General features: G+C 41.2%; 2 protein-coding genes across 2 annotated transcripts; both read left to right on the top strand.

Annotated features, from left to right (window-relative positions):
- Positions 1-5,107: 5,107 nt before the first annotated feature.
- LOC137258684 (trypsin-like) lies at positions 5,108-7,215 on the top strand. The gene is made up of 4 exons (XM_067796376.1): positions 5,108-5,282; positions 6,177-6,335; positions 6,509-6,584; positions 7,056-7,215. The coding sequence occupies exons 1-4, from the start codon at positions 5,108-5,110 to the stop codon at positions 7,213-7,215; spliced, it is 570 nt and encodes a 189-aa protein (XP_067652477.1).
- A 3,023-nt stretch (positions 7,216-10,238) lies between these two features.
- On the top strand, positions 10,239-25,571 carry LOC137258685 (CLIP domain-containing serine protease B10-like). Its single transcript, XM_067796378.1, has 9 exons — positions 10,239-10,576; positions 16,231-16,442; positions 16,863-17,072; positions 17,544-17,727; positions 18,752-18,899; positions 20,216-20,288; positions 21,535-21,675; positions 22,807-22,958; positions 25,413-25,571. Exons 1-9 carry the CDS (start codon positions 10,239-10,241, stop codon positions 25,569-25,571), a joined length of 1,617 nt encoding a protein of 538 aa, XP_067652479.1.
- The last annotated feature ends 208 nt before the right edge of the window (positions 25,572-25,779 follow it).

Here is a 25,779-nt window from a genome sequence, read left to right on the forward strand (position 1 = left end):
CACCTGGCCGCAGGGTAAATGAAGGGTCGTAGACTGAAGAACACGATTGACCATGATGATCGGGTCCAGATTCGTCTGTAAGACAACAGTGTGATAGGCCTTGCCGAAGAGCAGCAATGAAGAGCGGGAGTCGCTCATATTCTCCATTAGTAAGGATCTAGGCTGAAGTGTGAATTTGTACACTCAAACAAAGATGGTTAGTTTAGGAAAACCATTTCTAACCCGGATCTCTGAGGATAAAAGGCATACAGTTTGACCTATTCGCCCAGTCGTGGGGTGCTTTCTTTAAACTTTGCAACTTTTGTGTTGGCCATAATTCTGTGATTCACCCCTCGTTTATGTGTCTACCGTTACGTGTTGTCAACACTATATGCATGGTCATCATGTACACCCGTGGCTTGAATACTGTCAAAATCCACGTGTACCCCAACTCACTTACTCACTCACTCACCCACTCTTCTCACCCAGTAAAACCAGGGCAACTCAGAACAAACCTAAGTAATACATAGTGACTACACTGCACCTGCAATTCACTTGTGACGAGGGGGAACATGGGTTGACGTCTTCGTCGCCCTGTTTACTTTTAACACAATATGTGCAGATTTCGAAATTAACGTTGGACCTAAGTCGACAGCCTTTGTTTATGACAGGTCCATATGGCTGACAGCCTTTCGGTCTTACTAACTGAGAAATATTCAGCAATTAGTTTCGATGAAAAGTGGATCTTTCCTATGTAAAGATCTCAATCTGCTCTTTCCCGATGGTCCCATTTTCACATGAAGCGATGGTCACGAGTAAAGTGAGTTATAAATTTCAAAGTTGCAGTAGGTACACTACAATTTAAAATTGATAAAAAAACGGCACTTCTAAAGCATAGCGATTTTTGAAGTTCCAAAAATACATGTAAGCTATTGGTTTACATGATGGAGGGGTGTGCTGCCTCAAGATTGGTGCTAACTTGTACATCAGCCACGTGGCTATTAGTCCGCTGCAGAGACAGTTTGCGGCCTATGAGGTAAGATGTGAAGAGTCGTCTAAGTCCTGGCAGACTGATGAACAGGACTGACCATGATGATCGGGTCCAGATTCATCCTCGATATCTCCAGGGTATACGTTCCGATAAGTCTCCACTATACCCTGGACGCATCTACGGCTCTGTCCGACAAATTTATTACCTCCCTTTGCTGGCTCCGCCTTCTCGCAGTAACCAATCAGCTAGGCCGCCGTTATAACCGAGCTTGCCAGTGTCAGCAAAGGTAACGATCGCAACTGCGAAGGTTTGCTCGCAGTGCGTCCCAGATTTTAGATAATTCAAAAAACGAAAGTGAGTTGTGATTGGTTCGCTCAACTTCCCAGCGAAGACACCTGATTGGATCAAAAGACAGTCAAGGGAGGTAATAAATTTATCGGGCAGAGCCGTAGATGCGTCCAGGGTATAGTGGAGACTTATCGGAACGTATACCCTGGAGATATCGAGGATGGTCCATATTCGTCTGGCAACACAACAGTGTGAAAGGCCTTGCCGAAGAGCAGCAATGAAGAGCGGCAGTCGCTCAAATTCTCCGTCAGTAACATCAGAAGGAGGCTGTGACTAGGAAATGGCATAGGATCCTCTGGCCTCATGAAAGGCGCTTTCTTTTACAGGTGTTCCACGACACCTTAAGACGTATCACGTAGAGACACATACATCGTATGACCAGCAGTTGATCTGTTCAGCTGAACCCATCATTGAAGGGTTGTGTTTCGTGTGGCTGCCAGTTGAACCTTATTACAGGACCTGGCAAACACAAACATTATCGTTTTCGACAGGAAGTATTGGATATGGCCATTTTGCCACATTTTGTTAGCTTTTCCAACCGTCAAATAATCATGGATGACAACGGCTAGGCTGTCTCGTAGCGCCATCACCCTTTTCAGAGAACACTTCCATTCAAACATTATCATGGCTGCGAGGAGACCCGATACAAACCCCAAAGTACATCTTTGGGACTACGTAAGACGCCACATTGCGATGTTCCTTATCCTGTTCAAAGTGAGGAATTGAGGCACACGTTGTATCGGGATCTCAGAGGAATCAGATGCTAATAATCGTGAGTGAACGTAGTTTTATATCGCTTTTAGCACTAGTCTAGTAGTATCACGACGGGGACAACGAAATGAGGGAATCGAACAGGGGTCTTCGGCGTGACAAGAAATGCTTTAACCACTAGGCTACCTCACCGCCGCTGCTAATGATTCGGTGCTTGATTGTCAGTATGAGGAGAAGCATTTGTTACTGTGGACCTCAGTGTCCTCCTGTATCGGCGGCAAACAAGACTTGGAATCACAGAAACAGCGGGGAAGTGGATGCGCTCATACCTCTGCAACCGCACCCAATCTGACACGATGTGTCCTCAACACCCAGGCAAAATATGAATTATGGCGTTCCTCAAGAATCGGTTCTAGGGCCCGTGCTTTTCAGTCTCTGTACATTCTGCCTACTGAAGACATTGTCAGGAATCAAGGACTGAAGTTCCCCCTGGAAGCAACTTGCAGTATCCAAGTCTCATCTGCTCGTGGTGTTTCAAGAATTCACAGAACTGAGCACACAACGCCCATTTTGACAATGTATTCGTTCCATTGGCTTCTAGTTATGGGTAGCCTAATGGTTACTATGTTCGCTCGTCAGTACGAAGACCCGGGTTCGATACCCCACATGGATACAACGTGTGAGGCCCATTTCTAGTGTCTCCCGGCGTGATGTTGAGGGAATATTGCTAAAAGCGGCGTAAAACTAAACTCACGATGCAGTACGAGATGCTCCTCCCGGCTTCACAGGTGCAGCTCAGGCGCTGTACAAGTCCATTATTACAACAGAGGTGTAAAACTCCAAAATCTACACACAAGGAAATTAATTATACACTCACTGATAACTTTCAGCATAACAATATCTATGGCGATCATGTGTCAGTAATGCCGTTGTTTAACAGCTGTTACACATTTCCGGTAAAATAAAAAACAAGGTTTCAGTTTGAGAGGATTTACATAGCCGACATGCTTATAAATCATTCTACCCACTCATGTCGTGAAATATTGTATCTGTTCCTTGCTGATCAAGGCCATTTAAATGTGAACATACCATTTGTTTCATCCACACACGTTAAAATGCATTTCTCTGCTGCTGTGATAGAAGATGAGTATGCATGTAGCTGATGTCATTCAAGGACATCAGACGTCTGCTTGCCTAGTGCTAGTCTGCCATCAATAGACCGGAAACATCATGGAGCTGCCAAGGATCGATCAGGGCCGGGACCCAGGAAGAAACTTCCAGCACTAAGATCGCAATCTGTCGCTTTACGTGAGATATGGATACTTCACTACTAGCACTCCTTTGAAGTAAATGTTTTCGCTCTGATGTCCCAACGTCCTCTGAAGGCCAAGTGCAGTCTACAGCGGTGTTGTGCTCTATCAGCGCTGGAATCTTTGGATAAGTAGATGGATCCATCGGTCAGGAGAAAGCAGGTTCCTGCCTCATGTTACAAATGGTCCTGTTAGAGATTGGAATCGTCATCATTGCTCATGTGCCGAGGAACATTCATCCTATTGTTCCGTTTGGCGGAGGCGCATCGTCTCCCAATACTTCAAGTTGACAGTGGTAAGGTCCTTAGGGCCAGCGCTACTTGACGAACATCCATCAGGTAATGACGCATTACTTACCTTCTCGAAGCATGAGGTTTCTGGTGCTTTACTGTTCATATAGCTAAAACAAATGGGTACTTAATTAAGTTCCAAATGTATTTCCCGCGGGTTTGAGGATCAGATGATGTTCATCATGAAGTCGTTATTGGTGTTGTGTTTGCTGGTACATGGTACTCCTCATCATTGCCCACGCTCGCAGACGCGGCGGTGGATCCCGTTGGGGTGATAGGATTCGTAGTCAAAAATACAGACAACCGTAAGTGTGGCTTCCAATCATTATTATTGCTTTGGGCAGAATGGACATTTTCGTATTTGGAGAAATGCGTCATACGGTCTCTCTCTATTTTGTGACCCATTGCCTTAGATTTTGTCTCACTTGTATTGTATTTGAAATCAGTATTGCGAAATTGACTTGTGACCTTGTATAACTTACTCTCTTTGCTTATTTATGATACAGTTTGAACGTTTATGACGTTTGTTCTGTTTTGCTGGTTCACAGGGGATTTCTTACATGGTTTGTGGCGGCAAATTCTTAACCGTAACAATGTGTTAACTCAGTACATCTACATTCTACATGTCCTTGTGTTAAATCACTGCATCCACATTCTACCGGTCCATGTGTTGTCAGTACATCCACATCCCAAATGTCTGTGTGTTAATCCAGTACATTCGCTTTCTACTTGTTCTCATGTTAAGATAGTACATCCACATTCTACTTGCCCGTGTGTTAAGTCAATTTTCAATTTCAATTCTTTATTGTATGAAAAACCATATGTCCATATACCAAAAGGGATACAGCTTAACAATGGCATATATGATCAACTTTCTAACTACTATCCATTCTTTTCTTAAAGATCATATATACTCTAGGGGTGCAAATACATAAATCACTTACTGCCATTGTTATAAATGAAACCCCGTAATTACAACTACCCATTTCTATCTTTAATTACCTATCCCGAATTCATCTGCATTTCAGGGGTACTCTATTTCATTTACAGGTTTGTACAAAACTCAAATCGCGATAGCTGTTGTGAAGAAGCTATATGTCACACTCATTTAGTTTTGTTTCCTGCTTTACCTTGTTTCCGAGTTACAACACTTGTTTTCAAAGACGATTCTGTTAAAATGACTTGGTGTCGATAGGTTATAATCCGTGTAATGTGGTATAAACCTACACGTCACTTGTCATCATTCACTTGATGCTCAGTTAATGAATTTATAACAGGTATAATCAGTGGAAACGCCACTTAGATTACCCGACCAAGGTGCCCATTTGGCATTTCTTGTGTCTGGATCGATCAAAGGATTAACCGATAAGGCACGGCTTACATTACGTCCGGTTTTTTAATGCATGCGTTATGCGTTGCGTTTTTGCTCTTACTCTATATGTGTTAATATGCGTTTTGAACATGCGTTATAAGTTAGGATGGCGGCCATACCTGTGATGAGTATGGTGTTGGAGGAAGAGGAGGAATTCGAAGAAGAGGAGGAACTAATCACAGCTACAGCAGGTGCCATCAGAGCAAATCTCACTGCCAGGGAACGGAGATGGTGGATGCACCCTTTAAATGAGCAGAGGTCTCTGGAAGGAGTCTGCAATCGTCTGATGATAGTATTAGAAATGGACAACGAACGATTCAAGAATTACTTCCGACTTTCAAAAGAGCCTCATGCACCCATGCTTGGAATTTTGACTCAGTTTGACTTAAATTGTCCGGGTTCAGAAACTTGGGACCCCAACCCGGAAGTAAAACTTGTACACTGTTTCCGGATTTTCCTTCATTACACGTGGCTCTCTCTCCCGGCCTACAGCTCAAAGTTCAAATCTGTATATACCACAAACTACTGATAGTTTAAATGGTTTCGTTATACATCACGGAGGAGGAACGAGGGAATATTTATATGATTCGTTTAGAAACTTTCCTTTTTTCTAAAATTTAAAGCACACATCAAATATTGCATGTCGAAGTGCGTGTTACCAGTTAATTGTAATTTTCAGGTTACGTCTCGTAATATTAGCATTCTCGAGCTCTGGTCAATACTGAAGGTGTAATCGCTTTCTTCATAGCAGTATAGCTCCATATATGGAATTATAGCACCTAACATTCCATGTATGGAAGAATAGCACCTAACATTCCATGTATGGAAGTATAGCACCTGACATTCCATGTATGGAAGTATAGCACCTCACATTCCTTGTACCGTAGTCTAGCACCTCACATTCCTCATACCGTAATATAGAACCTCACATTCCTTGTACTGTAGTACTGAGCCTCACATTCCTCATATCGCTGTATAGCACCTCACATTCCGTGTACCGCAGTCTAGCAACTCAACTAGGTCTCCGTGGGTAATCGTGTGGCCACCATTTGGTCATTTACAAACGGATTTGTGGGTTCTTCGCGGGTTTGCGGGTTCGCTGGACCACAATCCCATTGTCAATTACACGTTGTCAATTACTGCCATAAGATACATCTATTCTGGTTACAATTCAGTCAATGACATCTCGATACTGACTCTGGAAAGGCCTATCGACGGTACAGACAACGCCGAGCCTGTGTGTCTTCCTACTGGCTCTCAGTGCACCAACCTCTTCAACCGGCAGTGCACCGTCACCGGCTGGGGAGCGACAGACACGGCCAATGGTCATCCAGGTACTGATAAACAATCACAGGTAATCGAAACAACAGAGAAATCTGATTTTGCAATATCCTGGTGTTGACTACCCGAATACGTAATTGCACAGGTACTATTCTCATATCAGTTTCCACTTGGTTTATTACGGAACTTCGGGAATATCCTTGTCTTAAGTTGAGAACTCTTTCAGTTGCCGGTCAAACTCTCCTGCCTCCTCCCACGTCACCACTCAGATCGGCGCTGTCGGCAAAACCGACACCTGTAACGTATGAATGAGTGAGTCAGTTTAGTTTTACGCCGAATTCAGCAATATTCCAGCTGGCGGCGGTCTGTAAATAATCGAGTCTGACCAAGACAATCCAGTGATCAACAACATGAGCATCGATCTGCGCAATTGGGAACCGATGACATCTGTCAACCAAGTCAGCGACCCTGACCACCCGATTCCGTTAGCCGCCTCTTACGACAAGCATATGTGCCTTTTATGGCAAGCATGGGTTGTTGAAGGCCTATTCTACCCCGGGACCTTCTCGGGTCGCAACGTAAGATTGAACCACTTTATACACAGTGATATGAAACTAATCGATACACAATGTTATATACAACCGACTCAACTCATACACAGTGTTATACAACCAACCGATACACAGCGTTACATACGGAATATCTCGTTTTACTTCTATCAACTCGTAAGTAAGGTCGATGCAAGCTCGTCATTTTTGTATATCTGTTTCCAGGGAGACTCGGGCGGACCACTACTGTGCCAGTATGACGGGACTTGGGTTCAGTGCGGCATCACGTCCTACGGACCTGCTGACTGTAACTGGACTGCTGACTGGCATCTACACTGACGTCTCCGCCAACACGGACTGGATCAACTCCGTCACCAGCAGCTAGATCTACGAGTAACATGCATGACATAAAAACAGCTTGACAGACATTAGTTAGTGTTTGTTTCATTTGTTTGTTTGTTGTTTAACGTCCTTATCAGCAATAGTCTAGCTATATTGCAATTTTATTGTATGCATAGTCCTCAACCCCCAATAAGTGAGTTGGTCGCTTTAAACAACATTAAGGGTTTAAAGCGGTTGTTTTTATTACCAATATATTCTTAAAAAATATTTGAAGTATAAAGAATGTGGTGTTTATTTGAGGTGCCTTTGCATGTGTTCGTGATGGGACATAGCACACTCACATACTAGCAAACACTAAAAGTAATCATCAGAGTTTGACAATGGACTCATATATTGGACAGAGTGGGAATCAGGCTTTACGGGTAGAAATGTTGTCTTATCATCGAAGTTGCATCTCTTATATCAACAAGTCTACGTATGGAGGAAACTATCCCTAAGAGAAAGATCAAGGCTTTCACATGAGCTGGCCTGTTCACATGGGTAAACACGTGAACAGGAGGGCAATTATATGGGGACTGCATCAGATTGGACACTGGTACGTCACATTAATATCCACAGTTGACGTTTTGATTGACAGCTCCGGAATGACCGGCAGTAGAAATATGCGAATATCTAGAACTGAATGTTTTAACAAACATCATTTTGTTTATATAATATAATATAATATAATATAATATAATATAATATAATATAATATAATATATAAACATTGTGATATAGATACTTTAGAAACAGTACTCGGCTGTAATTGAGTATTAAAAGACCTCACGTGTGTTGAAGCATTACTGGTTAAATGCTTTTAGTAGTGAGAGACAATCCTGACTGATGAAACTAAGGCGTATCACACTATACATTCACATGCCTTGGAAGGAATAACTGAACGCTGAATATAAACCAAATCCGACTGCATCAAAAGGTTTTCTCTCGAAATGTTTCGAGCCAATATAGTATGCACAGTTAAAGGCTAAACTGTACTGGAAAGTGACTATATTTGAGGGCACTAATCATAACCCTGACGGGCGTGGGCAGTGGTCAGTTGTCAGCAGATTGGTAGGGGTCTGGGTATAGAGCATAACCATATGACTGAAGGGACTTACGTAAATACTAAGTTATCCGTATATATAGATATGTACATATGTGTGTTTGTGTGTGTGTGTGTGCGTGCGCGCGCGTGCGTGCGTGCGTGCGTGTGTGTGTGATAGGTCCCGTACTTCCGGTGACAAACAACGTTTCTGAACGTTCCGAAAGGTCTCATGACTGTCTAGTGACAGTAAGGAATCCATGGTCCAGAATAATTTCGTTCAGTTTTGTACATGTATTGGTACTGTTTAATTGTATTATTTCCATTAAATATTTATTGCTGTACTGTTCATAAATGACTAAATGCTGAATCCGCTTTTTTGTCGTTCCTGATTTTTGTACAACCTATGTTTTCTGTATGACCTATGTAACTGTAACAACATTTTAATCCCATTGTAACCAGTCAGCGGTATGGGTAGAGACTCTCGACTCCTCTCTTGACATTTTGATTTGACAGGCTTTAGAAGGTCGACGTTTCAGTAATGAACCCTTTAATGAAGGGCTGTATGATCCTCTCGGGCAGTTGTCTGTCTTTGCTAAATAATGCGTACACTTTCGTGACAATAGCGAGCTGAGAGGAAATGTCATCGGAAAGATTGGTATTGTAAAGGGAGTGTGTGTTATTGTCTATACTTCACCCATGTAGCGACAGGATTTCGCCCACGTATCGATTTTTAATATACCCATCACAACTGACAGTTGAACTAGTCCGCCAGCTGCGCAGTCTCTAAACATCCAGTCAAAGCCAGCCACACAGAAAATGCCGTTTTGACACATTAATCTGTCAGTTATCATGATCAGTACTGTTTTTCAGTTTGCAACAAAGAACGTAGGTGGTGTTTAGAATAAGTAATACCGTTGTTTGTCAGTTGTGACCAGGGCGATTCTTGACTTTCATGTACCCCAGTTTTACTAATGATTCCACACACATGTATACTGAATACTCATTTCCATGAGGAAATATGTGTCTTTCTCGCCGCGAGTCGATGCAAAATTGTTAATAATGCTTTGAGTACCACTTACCACCTCACTCACTCACGTATCTGTACTGAAAGTTCTCTCTCTCTCTCTCTCTCTCTCTCTCTCTCTCTGTGTGTGTGTGTGAGTGTACCAGGATACAATGTCTCCAAAATGCTCACATGGTATTTGTTACATCTTTCAAGTGTTTTAAAATAATTAACGTTAAGTAAAATTAGTTGTAGTTTGCGATGAAATAAAATTCGACCTGGATTCTCCCCAAAGCAAATTGCTGTCGTCCCAAAGTTTTTGAAGGCACTGTTGAGCAGTGGAAAAGTACATTGTGCACTTTCCAGTCTGTTTGACTGTCAGTTACACCAGCACAAGTCATATATGAAACAGCTCCTGTCGGTACCACCCAGACAAGGATAATTACAAATGCAAGAAGAAACAAACAAGCACATGCACAAAACCCAAATAAATGGCATAGGAGGCCACAGATCGTGCAAGTTGAATATTAGATCTAACAACAATTGTCTAAATATGGGAGAAATTCAGAAATATAGGAATGGTCTTGAAAAACCAATAAACGTATCCGGGGCATGTTTCGATCTGTAATCACAGGATCCTGGCACGTTATAGAAACGTCTCTGAAAAAAGCAAATTTTGAAAGAAACCGATTCCTGCGTTCAAACTGTATTAGCACCAGAGAGCTCATAAATTCAGAACCAGTGGGAGGCTAGTAGGCTTCACTGGAATATGAGACAGACTACTGGCATGACTAAGATCCCAGCGATACAGAGCGAATATGGTTTTTACAAGGAGGGAAATGCATTATAAAAAATGCATTGTTTTAGTAATATACTACTCAATAAAGAGAAACGCATAGGTTCAGTGGTACAGGGCAGTCGTGAAGAAAACCTGAATGAACATTAACGCTCCAACGCTGCAAGAATCTGTACGTCACAAATGACAAGTGTTCCAAGGTCAAGGTCGCAGAACAGTCAGTATCTTGTCTTGCCATCATTAGCATCAATGGTTGCCTGGCATCGGCATCCCATAGACTGGACCAGATTCCGGATGAAGTGCCTGGGAATGAGTTGGTACCTGGACCTGGATTCTCCCCAAAGGAAATTGCTGTCGTCCCTGAGTTTTTTTAATACACTGGGGAGCACTGAAGATAACAGTTCTCCACCTTTGCAATGGCCATGGGAGATGTTGGCGACACCACTGTTTGCGTTGTTGCCGATGTTGACGTGTAAAGACAATTCCTCGCAAAGGTCTTCTGGAACGAATGCCATCCTCAGGTAAGCGGTTCCTCTTCACAGTCTGATCAGAAATTGTTCTGAATCCTGGCACTACCGATGTTGTGGCGGATTCTGTGGTGAACCTGTTCCGCAAAAGTCGAAGGCAAATAAACCTGTTCTGAGTGGGTGTGGTGACACGGGGTCGACCTCACCTGGGGCGATTACGTGTTGACCCTTGCCGCTGGTAGCGATGCCAAAGTCTTGCCATGGTACTCTGTGACACATTCACTTGCCTTGCAATCGCAGACTGAGGCTCCCCAGGCTCCAAATGACCAATCACATTGTTGCGCTGATCATCAACACGTCTAGGCATTTACACCAATTTAAGATTGTCAACTGTCGCAAAACAGGAAAACGTAACTATATTTTCGCGAGTTGTCTCCAAATGACACCGGATTCAATGGAAATGTTTGCATAGACACCAATAATTCAAATTCAGAAAGTTACATTTTTTTACATGAATGCAGACTTTCTTGTAACATAATATTCTTTTATTGACAGTTGATGTACATAAAAAAGTAAGGTTGTTTCCGGAAAGATATGATATTCTGTCATATTTACTGTAGAACAAATCGTACCTATCTTGTGTTACATTTTGTTGAAAGGCAAACACTACCCTAGCATTAAGAATCAGAAAATCAGTATATATTTAATTAATATAGATGCAAAACGCTCTTCTGTTCGGTCGAACGTTAAAGTCGCAAGAACACAAACCATCTCTAAAACTCAAGTAAAAACAAAGTCTTAATTCTTATCTCTCTCAACATCCAGTTCACGATAAGGAGCAAATCGAAATCAAATATGTGCGTTTGATACAAGGTGACACTCACACGTTGTAGAATATAAAGACCTCGCCATTATGTAGACTTGAAATATATTGTTTCAAAATATTCAAATTTATTGAACAGCAAAATCCATTAAATCGCTGAAAACATACAGTTAACAAATTATAAGTCCACGTTACGGGCACCTGTTGCCTGCCATTGTGGCTATAAAAACAGATTGACAGTCTGAAGCTCTCCATCATGATGTCGCCACTGTTGCTTTATGTGCTTGTCTTCCTGACCTCTGTCCTTGTTGGGGGATGGCGACTTGGAGAAAAGAAAGCAGTTACAGGCTATACACAAACGTAAGTATTTTGCAGTGCCATTTCAAATGAATGTTTATACATTTGAGCTATACAAGAAAAAGTATTCCCCCTGCCCACCCACCCAAGCCCCTCCTCCCTTCCAAACAAGATCTTAAATATAGTATCACACCGAAATACTTTCTTGGAGATAACGATATCACACAGAGATACAAACTTGGACTCAGTGATATATCGAGATACGTGCTAGTTGGTAGCGGCATCAGCTTTTCTTTTGCAAAACAAATCAGTTTCCGGGACGTTTTATGTTTCTCCTAAGAGCTGGAATCATTGTACTGGTACACAGCGACAGTAAATCACAATTACCGGATCACTTGATTGTCTACTTTGTTTCTTGACCGCTCATGCATGACAGGGGTACTGCTTCCGTTGTAAGGTGCATTTTGTAAGTGTGATGCCACTAGAAGAGCAGGAAGTGCTTATCCATTGCGCAAACGCATTGTGTCATCACTGATCGTCAGAGATCCATTCATTTTTCATATCTATTTTTCCCTTCACACCAAACGGTATTTGTTTCTGAGAATAGTCAAGCCTGTGTATTCTCTTACTATATTTCTTTAACACCTGTTTCTAAGAAAAGTCAAGGCTGTGTATTCTCTTACTATAGCTGGGTTGTTCAACGCCACACTCAGCAATAAAACAGCTATCATCCTGAACCATACAATCTGAAGATTGATTTTATCAGCAACGAGTCACGTTCTCGGGCAGCTATGGCTTCCATTCAAGAAAGTCTTCGAGCTCAGTTACAGTATTCTCACTGGTGAGGAGATAACGTCGTTTAAAGCAACGATGGTTCCTTTACAGAGTTGCGGCCCTTAAATGTTACAGGATCTAATGAATGGGATGTTACGGTCAAGAATTTTGCCGTGACAAAAGGTGTGAGAAATCCGTTGTGAACCAGCAAAACAGAACAAAGACAAGTCTAACACATTTAAATACTGTATTATTAGCAAAGAGTCATACAAGGTCACAAGTCAATTTCACAATACCGATTTCAAATACAATATACAATACAAGTGAGACAAAATCTAAGGCAATGGGTCACAGAATATAATATAGCATACTCACCAAAGTCTTTGTGCGAGAGAGAAACAGTTATGCTGAATGTAACGGTCTGACAGCGTTGACCAGGTGTTGACGGATGCAGAAAGATATGTACTCCAGTAATGTGAAGTTGTCCGTGTCACACGGCAAATACCATTTATAAATACATTCAGTCATTTCCTGAAAGTTCGAGCACTTACGGCCATCGCCAACACCGTAGAAAACTCCAGAACTCGTGGTGTTGTTTTTCCAAAGGGAGGTAACTCTAAAGTACTGCCTTAGAGGCGTGCCGCTTGAATAATTCTCTGTAGTAAATGTGACCCATAATAACCAACACTAAAACCTGTAATACTGTGACCCAATCACAACTACAGCAATAATAATGAATAACAACTCAAATCGTGGAAAATACACTTTCGTAACTGGGTCATCCAGGGTTATTGGATGGAATACCCTTACACGTGGAATGTCTTTTGATGTGTATGTCTATGTCAGTATCTTCAGTTCTTAAAAGGACGAATAAACTCAATTTTTGGTACTCCTTTTACAACTGCATAACAAAGACTTCTGGTTAGTCATAAACGGAACTCTGTCGCCAGAGCAATCCAGTGACGTCATAGAAGGACCGATGTGCAGTTAGTTGTATAGAAAATGTGTTGGGAGCTCGTCATTTTGCTGATTTCTCGACGTCACCAAAGACATGCCGAATTGTTGTGTTGCCATCAATTGCTCCTTGGGATCGGGTGATGGTGTCACTATGCACAGTAAAATACATATTTTACTACCAATGAAAATTAATTTTGGTTTTGTAAGTCGGTGAAAACAAAGTTGAATAGCATTCATCCTCAGACAGGCCGCCGCCATTTTTGAAAATCGTGAAGTCAGGGGCTAAAGTCCGTTAGAATTATTGAGGTTATGGTTTGTTTTCATAAGTTAAAAAATCAAAACTACTTTCTACTAGTAGTTAAATATGCATCTGAACCATGACCAAAAGGAGTTTACATGACGCAACCTGTAACATAACATAAGCGTCGTCGAAGTGAAAATACTATTGCTTGGTTTGTAAACGTTCACTCACCAGTATGTAGACACTTGTCAATATACGTCTTTGTATTTGCTCTCATACTCCTAATTACTTTATAATCATACTTGTATGCATTTTATATGATTATATGAAAAATATGAAGATGAAACACATAAAGATTATCAAAGGTTGTAATGTATTAATAATATTAAAGATTGAACGTACCTGTAGACACAGTTCTTGACATTTTTGCCAAACTGCTTGAGTCATGTGGAATAAACACCCATGGATGCAGATGTCGGACAGAATCTTCCTCAGTTTTCCAGGCACAGATGATTACTGTTTTTAGTATTGGTTTCTTCGGGAGAGCCTCTAGAATGTGCTTGAAAACCTTGACATAATCAGATATCCTTCGCCTCGACATTATAACAAAGACAAGGGGCACCAGCTTGAAGTCCTTGCCAGCCCGCAAAGTCTACTGATTATACTTACCTAATATATTCTTTATTTTTATTTCACAAAACACTAAAATCTACTTACCTAATTTATATGTTTTTATTTCACAAAACACTAATGTCATCATATCAACGTTCATCCTTTTGATATTATATATTGTGTCTTTTTCGCCATAACATTAGTAGCCGTTTTCGCCAAGGGGAGATTCCTTTGTGTCCAAATGGTGCCGTTTTCGCCTGGTGTCGTTTTGCTGTGGTGACGTTTTAGCCTGCACCCCATTACACTTCACGACGAAAACAACGATTCTGTTGAAAGCTACGACAACTTGATAAAAACAAAATGCAAACATTAAAATTAAAACAAATTAAAGTTACAGAAGCAATGTCAGGCTATTACCTTGTTCCATCCAAGTATCCATCAATATCCACAGAAACGAGAGATACATAATTCATCAGCAGATTTCCCAAGTGATGTGTCGTTTAATAGTCTAATAAAAGAAAACGTGATGTATCGTTTCAGGATTTTCACATTGCTGTATAGTCTCATTGGTCACCCAAGATAGCACACCTGGCAACTAATTGCATAATGTGCGTCATTCTTTGAAAAAAGTTATTTAGTTAGCCAATGATGAGTGATCAATCAATGTATTGACGGTTAATCCTTTGAAAGAAGGATGTTGTTTTTACACAGACACAGACACAGACACTACAGAGTGTATTCAGTATAATGTAAATATACATACGTAAACACTACCTTTTGACACATCCCCATTTAAATCCGCATAAAAGTAAGAATGAAGATTTTTATGGATATCAACTCCTTTATTATGAGAACACAAAGTTTCGGAGTTAATGCTTACTCCTTCATCAGGTGAATGAGAAAGAGGTACAGAGCTATATTTATATGTACAGGTAAACAATAACAAAGTAACAAGTGGAATGAATTAACAAAAGCTGGAAGCCAATACAGACAGTACAATTAAGCACTGATAGGGAACCGACAGTTATGACAACAATGATGGAAGCCAATGGTAAGATTAATCTTATCATTCTTCATTCTTATGTATTTCACTTCTAAATGCCCTTCAAAGACTTGACCGTATAAAAGTAGTTAGTCAATCAGCGTGCTATCGGTTAATCCTTTCATCCATTCAGACTCAAGAAATGCCAAATGGGGGTCTTTGTCGTGTAATCTAAGTGGTGTTACCACTAATTATACCTGTCATATATTAATTAACTGAGCATCGAGTGAATGATGACAAATAACGTGTAGGTTTATACCGCCTAACAAAAATTACAACCTATCGACACCAAGTGATTTTGACAGAATCGTCTATGAAAACAAGGGTTGTAACTCGGAAACCTAGCAAAGCAGGAGACAAAACTAAATGATAGTAGATTGTGAAAACATATAGTTTTCATTTTTCACAACAGTTGTCGCGATTTCAGGTTTGTACAAATCTGTAAACGAAATAGTTTACTCCCTGAAATGTAGATGAATTCTGCATAGACCCTCATTTCTATACCCACTATTACGTCACGGAGACGCGTCGCTCTGGTTGGTTGAAATTTCGTTTGCGGTTGGGAATGGTGCACTGTTGTCGAAAAGGTCGATTTCAGGTAATTAAAGATCGAAATGATCTTTAATGACGGGGTTTCCTTTATAACGATGGCAATGAGCGATCTATCCATTTGCACCCTCTCGAGTATATGTGATCTTTAACACAATGGTCAACTGGTGTACCGTCATTAACTCATTCGTAAGAAACATATTTCCCAATATATTTTTAGGAGATAGGTATAAAAATTAAAACCTATTTTGAACTGTGGCGCAATACGAAGGAATCGTGAATTGACTCCATAATAAGTATTCGATGGATCAGTGAAATGTCCATCGCTCGTGAGGAAATAAATTTTAAAGTGCACTTTTTGGCCATGATGTGAAAACAGTCATGTACAACCTATATCTACTTTTTTTCACTAGTTCCGATCATCAGAGATACAACGATGTCGTTAATACCACCGATGGCAGTCACTCCGCCCACAACAGCAGCCGTTCAGGGTTCCCTCATTACGTCTACAGCCAGATTCCAGACGACATCCTTGGGGATGTTCTGTGTGTCGTCTTCAAAGCTTATCCTGGAGCCCGTCTTCAAGCCCTTAACCGCATCAATGGACACTATGGTTCAAATAAGAGTATCAATGTAACTTCGCTTATACAACGGCTAAAACATCCCAACTTCATGAGAGGTCTTGTCCGTCTCCGTAAACAAGGTCAAAATCAATTCACATCCTTTCATTGTTTTCATTTTGAGTTTTGATTGTGAAGGAAATGTCCACAAACATAATGTCACAAATCCAGTCTCATTTTCAAAGATAAATGAAGGGACGAGAATCCAATTCGATCATTGTGTGTATCAGTAACCAAAGCAATAGCTGTGTCTACTGCCCTCGCAGTCGCAGTAGCAGCGCTTGTTTCAATAACTATCATTAGTAGTGGTTGTGGTTTGGGTTCGCTTTTGTTGTTATTGGTGCTGTTGTTGTTGATGTTGTTGTTGTTGTTGTTTTGGGTTCGCCGTTGTTGCATTGCAGTCCTGACCATTCCTATAATTACAGCTTTCAGGGCTATGTCCCATGATGGAAAGGCTAGGTTCTGCCACCTGCTACAACACATGCCCAAATCATACAAAACCTGTGGCTTCCACAACCTTATCAAGCTTATGTCCGGCCAGTGTGTTCCCGCACCGCCGGCATTCCACACTCAGGAAAACCCCCCGACAGCTGAAACATCCACAGCAGATGCAAAGACATCTCCACGTACTTTCGGTTAGTTAACACACGGATTCCGGATAATATTTGGTATAATACTGTTTTAATATTGCCACCCATCACAACATCTTCACGTACTTTCAATCAGTTAACACATGTTTTTCCATAATACTTGCTATCATATTGTTATTACTCGGTTAGTTAACACATGGTATTCTATAATACTTGCAACAATATTGTTATTAATATTGCCACTTATCACAATATCTCCACATACTCTCGGTTACTAACACATTTCTGTCTATAATACTTGCTTTAATATTGTTATTAATCGGTTAGTTAACACGTGGTTTTCCATAATACTTGCTATAATATTGTTTTTAATATTGCCACCTATCACAACATCTCCCCGTACTCTGGGTTAGTTAACATATGGTTTTCCATGTAATACTTCTTATATTATTACTATAAATACCGTCATACACTGACAAATAGATATTTTTTATAATGTTTATCATCATTCTCAAGATTGCAGGGACATGAGGCACATCCAAAGTGTCGCCAGGACAACAAGAATTGTTGGAGGTTTCCCAGCACAGCAGGGCGTCTTCGACTCCTTCGCTTCCGTCAACTACGGATTCGGGATTAATCCCACATGTGGAGCTACAATCATCGACTCCTGTACTGTTCTAACAGCTGCCCATTGTATCATGTAAGTGTATTCTCCTTCTACTAACCACTAATATCATTCTTGTCTTATTACCCTTTGTCTGTAGTCAGAGCATTCATGTTCTAATACCCATAGTGTCCAATCATACTATCCATGTCCCACTACAACTCGATGCCCTTCTACCTTTTGTCTGTAGTCCGAGCATTCATGTTCTACTACCCATTCTCTCCAAACTTAGGCGTCATTAATAAAGAGTCAAATAATGTAAAGCACATGGAAAGAAACGTTTCTCATAAATAATAAAACTAAGAGTGTCATCATTATGTTTAATGCATTGACAGACGTCACAGATCGTGACATACAGACAAAGAGCACTGGCAAACATCAGTCGTACAGCCCCGAAAATGAAAGTGACGAACATGAAACACTGGGTCATTCAGTATCTTTTCTACACTTCTCGTGCGTCCAAAACAGGTGCACCTTGTTCTCACTCTGCTTATCACGTTCATAAAGAAGTCGTGCGGAATCACATTCCATTCCTCTACTAGATCTCCGCGGAGTGCTGTGAGATCTACTGGTGCTGAGTGCTATGTGTACATACATCGACCTGAACCCAGGTATGCTCACCTGATACTGCTATATGAGCCAGAATCTCGTCTCGATAACGCTGTCCGGCAAGACTACCGTTGGTCATGTGCAGTGGAGTGTGTCCAGTACTCACAGCTTAAATCAAACCCACCTCCCGCCAAATCGGTTAAACATGACCACAGCTGCATCTGTCATTTGCCCTCGAATGCAATGATAAATCCTCTACCGACCATCATGAAAGGACAAACTGAACCTGCTTTCATCTGTGAAGAGCATACGATACCATTGACGTTGATGATATATCCTCCATCACAAACACGCACGCCTGCCTGTGACGTGGTTTTAGCAGGTCGCCTACAATGCGGTCCGTTTGCCCTAACACGTCGACGAACGGTGCTCCTGGGTATCCTTACACTGATTACTTTGAAGTGTTTCCTCTGACGACACTCTGCATTAAGTAATTTGTTACGCAATGCAGTGTTAATCATGTGCCTTTCATCTCGGAGTGTTGTAACTCTGGGGCGACCCGGTCGACGTGCATATTTCACGACCCCAGTGACTTTAAGTCTTTGCCGCAGACTGCCAGTAGCAGCATGTCTCACATTAAAGCGGACATCACCCTCCCAGTGAGTTTGACCAGATTCCAAAAGGCCTACAACTTGCTAACTTTCAGCAAGTATCAAAAACGTTTCATTTTATGCTGCGATTTCAAAATCGTAAAACACACCAGAGAAATAAGCTAATTATCAATGTCATTCTTCAATTTCAAATGCCACAACTTGTCAAAACTAAACTTGCAGGACTGTCTATGACGTCACAACTATGAGCGTAGTAATACGTTTCGTCACAGGAATGGCGACTTACTTTACAAAGGTGCCAACTTCATATCCTATGGATTTCTATCTTAGCTTTTTAATCTACTCCATCTATCCTGGGCCATATGATAGGCTATTATATGGTCTCTGATCTATCATAACAAGGCATGAGTCTTCTGGGCGCGGTGTTCTGACAGTACCGTAACCATGGCCGTAACCCTTGACGCCATGTTTGTTCACACTTTGAAAGTAGTCCCTGATATTTGCATATGACCTTTGCATCGATATTCTTATGTTCAACCCAACGGATTCCGAATATAAACAGAATGTATCGGACGTAAAAGAACGTATGAATGGCATTTCAATTCTTGGTGTTCACAGGAAACTTGTAAATCATTCAGTTGTATAAATGTCAAACAATAACGAATATTTTACAGCATTTAAGAAATAGTGTTACAAATAAGTTGGCCCTCATTAATGACGCCGTGTATATGTTCAAAGTTTACAACTGATTATGTGTACTTGGTGCACCAGTCTGGCATTTCTGAATGTGTTCAGCCTGTATGTTCATACTACGCATGCTCTATGGGTGCATCCAATTGCAGGCTCTCACGTTCAGTAAATATATCACTAAGTCGAATGTCGTGATTTCGATGTCAACGGTGTCCAGTGAGTCCATCTGTGTCAACCACCGGGGTAGCCTAGTGGTTAAAGCTTTCGCTTGTCACGCCGAAGGCCCGGGTTTGATTCATCACATGGGCACAATGTTGCTGGAATATTGCTAAACGTTGTGAAAAGCCTAGTTCACTCACTCACTCACACTCAGGGCGCTGGGGCATGGTATGCTGATATGAATGCGTTCAAGAAGACACTAGACATTCAGGATGCCAGTGATGCCATGGAAGGTTACCGGTGGCCAGTAGTAGTCATTAGTAGACAGTGCCAGATCTTGTTTGGACATCATGTTGGCAGTTTCATTGCTTATTGATCTTCGGAACCTGCCCTCTGCACGGAATTTATCAAGCCTCATGTAATTAGGTACGTGACAGCATACAGATTCAGTTGTAACTGTTACAAAAGCTTTTCAGAAACACTGCCCTAACCCATTTTGATCTTTTCCTTTCTAGCCAAAGATATCTTCCCCTGATGAGTGTCAGTGTCGGCGATCATACCAGAATACGTTCAACCTCCCAGCTTCGCGTCAGAAAGGTTTACGTGCATAAATACTACAACCCAGAAAATATAGGTAACAATGATCACGGTCGTGGAGAAATACATCACCCGAACGACATTAATAATCACAGTCCTGGAGAAATACAGCTCATGAACTACACTAACAATCACAGTCCTGGAGAAATACAGCACACAAGAACACAACATATACTTCCCATCAAAAGTCAAGACTCACTAGTGTAAATGTAGCCACTTACTTCCGTCAACCGTTCTAACTAGATTTTACAAAACAATTCATACTCTTTAAAGGTACTGTTTATACATGGACTTATGTATTGTAAATCAAAACGTCTCGTTATGCGTCCAATATATAACGGAACTCGGTGAAAATTGGCGAATTCTTATCAAACCTTTACACCAAAAACGCAGCTGTTCACATGCACGATATTTGCACATGGTTTTCGGTAATTTGATGCACGACCCTAGTGCAATTACTCTGCATAACTTTTGAAGTTGTTTTCCACAGGTTAGTCGAGAAATTCATCTTCGTAGTAACCATATGTAAATGCAAAATATATAGTGAGTGCACTAAGCGAGTCTAAACTTTTGATGGGTAGTACATTTATTGTCCGTGGAGACTACCACGCACAATGAATAGGGACACACACACTATACAGGTAACAAAAATGGTCCATGGTTACTGAAACACTACTGTTAATCTGGGTCCATTAAACTCTACACCGAGAAACAGTCAATTGCTGTCCCTCCGAGAAAGAGTTAATTGCTGTCCCTGACTACAGGTAACAATCACGGTCCATGAGCACTTCGCTCAAAGTACAGGTAACAAACGTGGTCCAGGAGCACTTCACTCAAAGTATCAGTGACAATCATGATCCATGAGCACTACGGTCAAACTTAAGGTAACAATCACAGTCCATGAGCACTACGCTCAAACTACAGGTAACAGTCACAGCCCAATCCGTGAGAATTGCGCAAACTAAAAGTAACAAATACGGCTCATGAGCACTTTGCCAACTACAAGGTAACAATCACGGTACATGAGCACTAGGCTCAAACTACAGTTAACAATCACGGTACATGAGCACTAGATTCAAACTACGGGTGCACAACAGCTTACGAGCTACACGCAGCATTCATTACACTAAACCCCAAAATATAGCTATCCCATGTAGAAGCATTTTACCTTTTAAGCAAAATTAAGTTGAACATAATTAGATACTCACTTATGTATATTGTGATGCATATTTTACAGCCAATGATATAGCGATCCTCAAGATTGGCCGCATTGACTCAAAAGCCATCCCCAACACCGCGCCAGCCTGTTTCGCTACCGTCGACTTTCCTCTGCAAGGAACTTATTGCACAGCAGTGGGAATAGGACACACTCGTCATGGTAATTCAGGTTCCTCATGGGCTGAACCCGTAAAGATCAGGGTTAGAATTGAGCTTCAGTAACCCCCGCTTGCCGTCAAAGACGATTAACGGTCTTCCTTGATTAGCTTGAGATATATCACCGTATATTGCCTAGGTCGATGCTCGTGTTGTTGCTCACTGGATTGCCTGGTCCAGATTCAGTTCCGCCGTTATATAGCTGGAATACTGCTGAGTGCGGCGTAACACTAAACTCACTCACTCAGTCTCTCTATGTGTTGTTTGTTTGGCACCTCGAAGTCCGTGTGGGTGTCCACAACTCGGGGAACACGTAAACAGATGGTGTTTAACGCAATCATAAAATAACTCACTATCCCATGTATGGCAGTCAGTATTATGATGAATAATCGTCTTACTCCCAATACACTTAACGACGAACTACGTTGTCCATTGTGAATCCAGATGTTGCATACCTCGTAGTGTCGTCCTGGAAATATCATGATACCCATAGTTTGCCGAGGATCACGTCTTGGTGGTATTTAGGAAAACCTCGTCTTACAAGGACTGAAACATCTTACTACACTGGTAACCACTACAGTGTGAGTGTGAGTGTGAGTGTGAGTGTGAGTGTGAGTGTGAGTGTGAGTGTGAGTGTGAGTGTGAGTGTGAGAGTGAGTGTGAGTGTTTAGTTTTACGCCACGTTTTCAGCAATATTTCAGCAATATCATGACGGGAGGCACCTGGTGTGGGCTTCAAACATTCTACTCATGTGGGAATCGAACCCGGGGCATCCGCGTGACGAGCGAACGCATTTACCAATACACTACCCCACCGACCCTACATAACTAGCATTTCATGATGAAACTGGCATTGGTACAATGTCTTACAAAGGTGTTCAGATACATCGCAATAGCATCGTTGTGCAGCATTAACATAGTGTACAACATTTGTTGTCATATTTGGTGTCATATTAAACTAAATGTACCCATGACCCATGGCGTGGAAGACATCGTTTGACGGCCGAATAGATATCAAGGCAAGTAAAGTATGATACGCGTAAAAGATGATGTTACTATTCATTTGGAAATATTCAATTTCAACATCATGTGAAAATGAAGACAAGCGTACAGAGCATTTACCTTATGTCCGCCAGGTGGCCATCCTCCATTCAACTTCCGCCTACAACAAGTATCGATGCCAACCTGGGACGGTATCACCTGCTCCCGAGACATGAGGTTCGGTGTGACGGTGTCCGACCCCCCAAACCAGATCTGCTCCGGTACATATGGAAAGAGCACCTGCCAGGTTAGTAGCTGAAAAGTGACATCGATGACGTAAATATGCTACTTACGAGGTTAAGCGCAATGGTGAGCAGCGTGGTACGATGGCGCTAATAGGGGAAAAGGTAGTATGCCACTGCGTGAGTACGTGTAATTGATGTTGTGAGAGCCTGGATATATACTAAAAGCCAAAAGAAACGTTACCCTCCTTCCCTAATGACGGATATACCTATCTTCATCAGGCGTTGTGATGCATGGACATCCACTTCTGTCTGTGGTGATCACAGTCTTTCAGGAGCGCTGTATAAGACCCTGATACGGTGGCATCCGAGGGCGATGGCAACCTCATTGGTGTCGACCCCATCTGTACCATCCCAATGGATATTTCTCTCTCTTCAGCTGTTAATAATGGCAAATTTTGCGTACTTGTTTATCTCTTTATTCACAACAGAATTATTCTCTACGAGAAATTGATGCAGATACTGCTTGAATATTGCTACGTTTTGGCGACTTGCTATGTGCAAGCAGAAAATGGAAACATTTACTTTGCGTGCACAAATGTTAACAAAGATAATTTTAGATGTTCTAAAACGCCTTTTCACAATACCAAAGACACGTATTACTCATTTTCCCTCAATGCAATTCAGATGAAAATGTTTTAAAAGACTGAAATCATAGGAATGATTCATTTACAATTTTGCAAACTCTACAACAGTTGTTTCTTGCTTTAATAGTTTAAAATTGTGACTTTAAATGGTTTATATTTGTCTCAAGCTGGATTATATTTCAAACATTCGTTTGGACATCTACATCGCTGTTACTGGTTTATTTCGGCATGGTCGATAATAGGACAATACAATTCTTCTGAAAAGAATGAATTTCACCTACATATGAATGCGTTTGATAAATGTGTTTCGGGATTTGTATAAAGCTGTGTTATTCAGCTTTCTTGTAAACTAACGCCAGTTAATATATCTTTGATAGTTTTTCAGTAATTCATAAAGATGGGAGGGCAAACTTTCTTTTGGTGTTTAGTATACATACACCTGGAACAGTATTAAGCTCCTTATGCATGTTCACCTCTGAGAGAATTGTGTTCAAATTAAGCTTGTGTATTTTGATACATTTGATACTTTAGGAATTTTTGATATAAAAACTCCGAACCCACCCTGTGTCCAGGATAAGACACCCGCATTTTCACAAATACAGTTTGTGTACGTGTCGGTGTTTAATATGTATGGGTTACAAATTGTGAGTCATGTTTCTGAAACGATGGTACGAAGAAGATTATAGTATGACCGCAATTGATGGAATCATATTAATCTGCATAACCTCGGGAAATGAATATCCACTACACAGTTGTCAGTCGTCTTGTCAGGAAAAAAACCAGTATGAAAACACTGAATGAAAAGTATCCGTTTTTCATGTTTTCTTGAAGTCAAGATATCATCTGAGTGAAAAACATCGGTCTTACCAATGCACTATGCGTACAGGCTACTGTTGTTAGTAGAAACAAACAGGATTACCGGGGTGCTTAACGTTTTTCCAGGTGTATAGCAATGTATCTGTGATTGCCTGGAGATGGTTATTATGGCCAGGTAAACACCCAGGTAAATATCCCGTACCCGTGACTGCCTGGGTAAAAGTAAGCTGACTGTGATTGCACCTTTATATCGCATTAGTGTATGTAATGGTGACTGTGATCGCCTGGGAGTAAATGCATGTGACTCTGATCGATAAGATATATGTATACAAGTGACTGTAATAGATAGGCTATGCATACAGGTGAGTGTGATCGATAAGATATGCATACAGGTGAGTGTGATCGATAACGTGTATATACAGGTGACTGTGATCACCTGGGAGTAAATGCAGGTGACTCTGATCGATAAGATATATGTATACAAGTGACTGTCATACATACGATATGCATACAGGTGAGTGTGATCGATAAGATATACGTAAGCTGACTATGACTGCAATTTTATTTCGCATCAGTGTTTGTAATGGTGACTGTGATCACCTGGGTATATATACATGTACATATATCTTATCGATCAGAGTCACCTGCATTTACTTATATATATACCCAGGTGATCACAGTCACCATTACAAACACTGATGCGAAATAAAATTGCAGTCATAGTCAGCTTACGTTTACCCAGGCAGTCAGGGGCACTGGATATTTACCTGGGTGTTTACCTGGCCATAATAAAGTTAACCATATATACATATATATACAGGTGAGTGTAATCGATAAGATATATATACAGGTGAGTGTGATCGATAATGTGTATAATGTGTATATGTATAATAAGTGATATTGTGTACAGATGACTGTGATCGATTAGGTATATGTTGTGCACAGGTGAGTGTGATCGATAAGGTATACAGGTAATGGTAACGGTATAATGATCTACACAGACATGTAGGACCAGGGTCGACAAATTAAAATAACATAAGCATGGTTCTCTTTCAGGGTGATTCAGGTGGTGGGTTGTTCTGCAATCAGGACGGTCAACAAGTTCTGACCGGTGTAGTGTCCTACGGTGTCGGCTGTGGTCTACCTCACTTTCCTGGTGTCTACATGAAGGTGTCCAGTTATGCTGACTGGATCGCAGCCCATTCAGGCTGTTGAACTACAAACGACAGAGACAAATACCGGCTATATAAATTTGTCATGTTTGACAGTGGATGGTGTCATTGTTTCTATGAATGCTGGAAGACCTCCTTAGAACAGACACCTTGCTATACGATAACTCTTACGAACACACTAAACGGGAATATATCTTGTGGCATGTGTCAGCCAAGACAGCAAGCCTGACCACCCGATCCCTTTAGTGGCC

The sequence above is a fragment of the Haliotis asinina genome, chromosome 12 (assembly GCF_037392515.1).
Source record: "Haliotis asinina isolate JCU_RB_2024 chromosome 12, JCU_Hal_asi_v2, whole genome shotgun sequence".
NCBI classification, from domain to species: Eukaryota; Metazoa; Mollusca; class Gastropoda; order Lepetellida; family Haliotidae; genus Haliotis; species Haliotis asinina.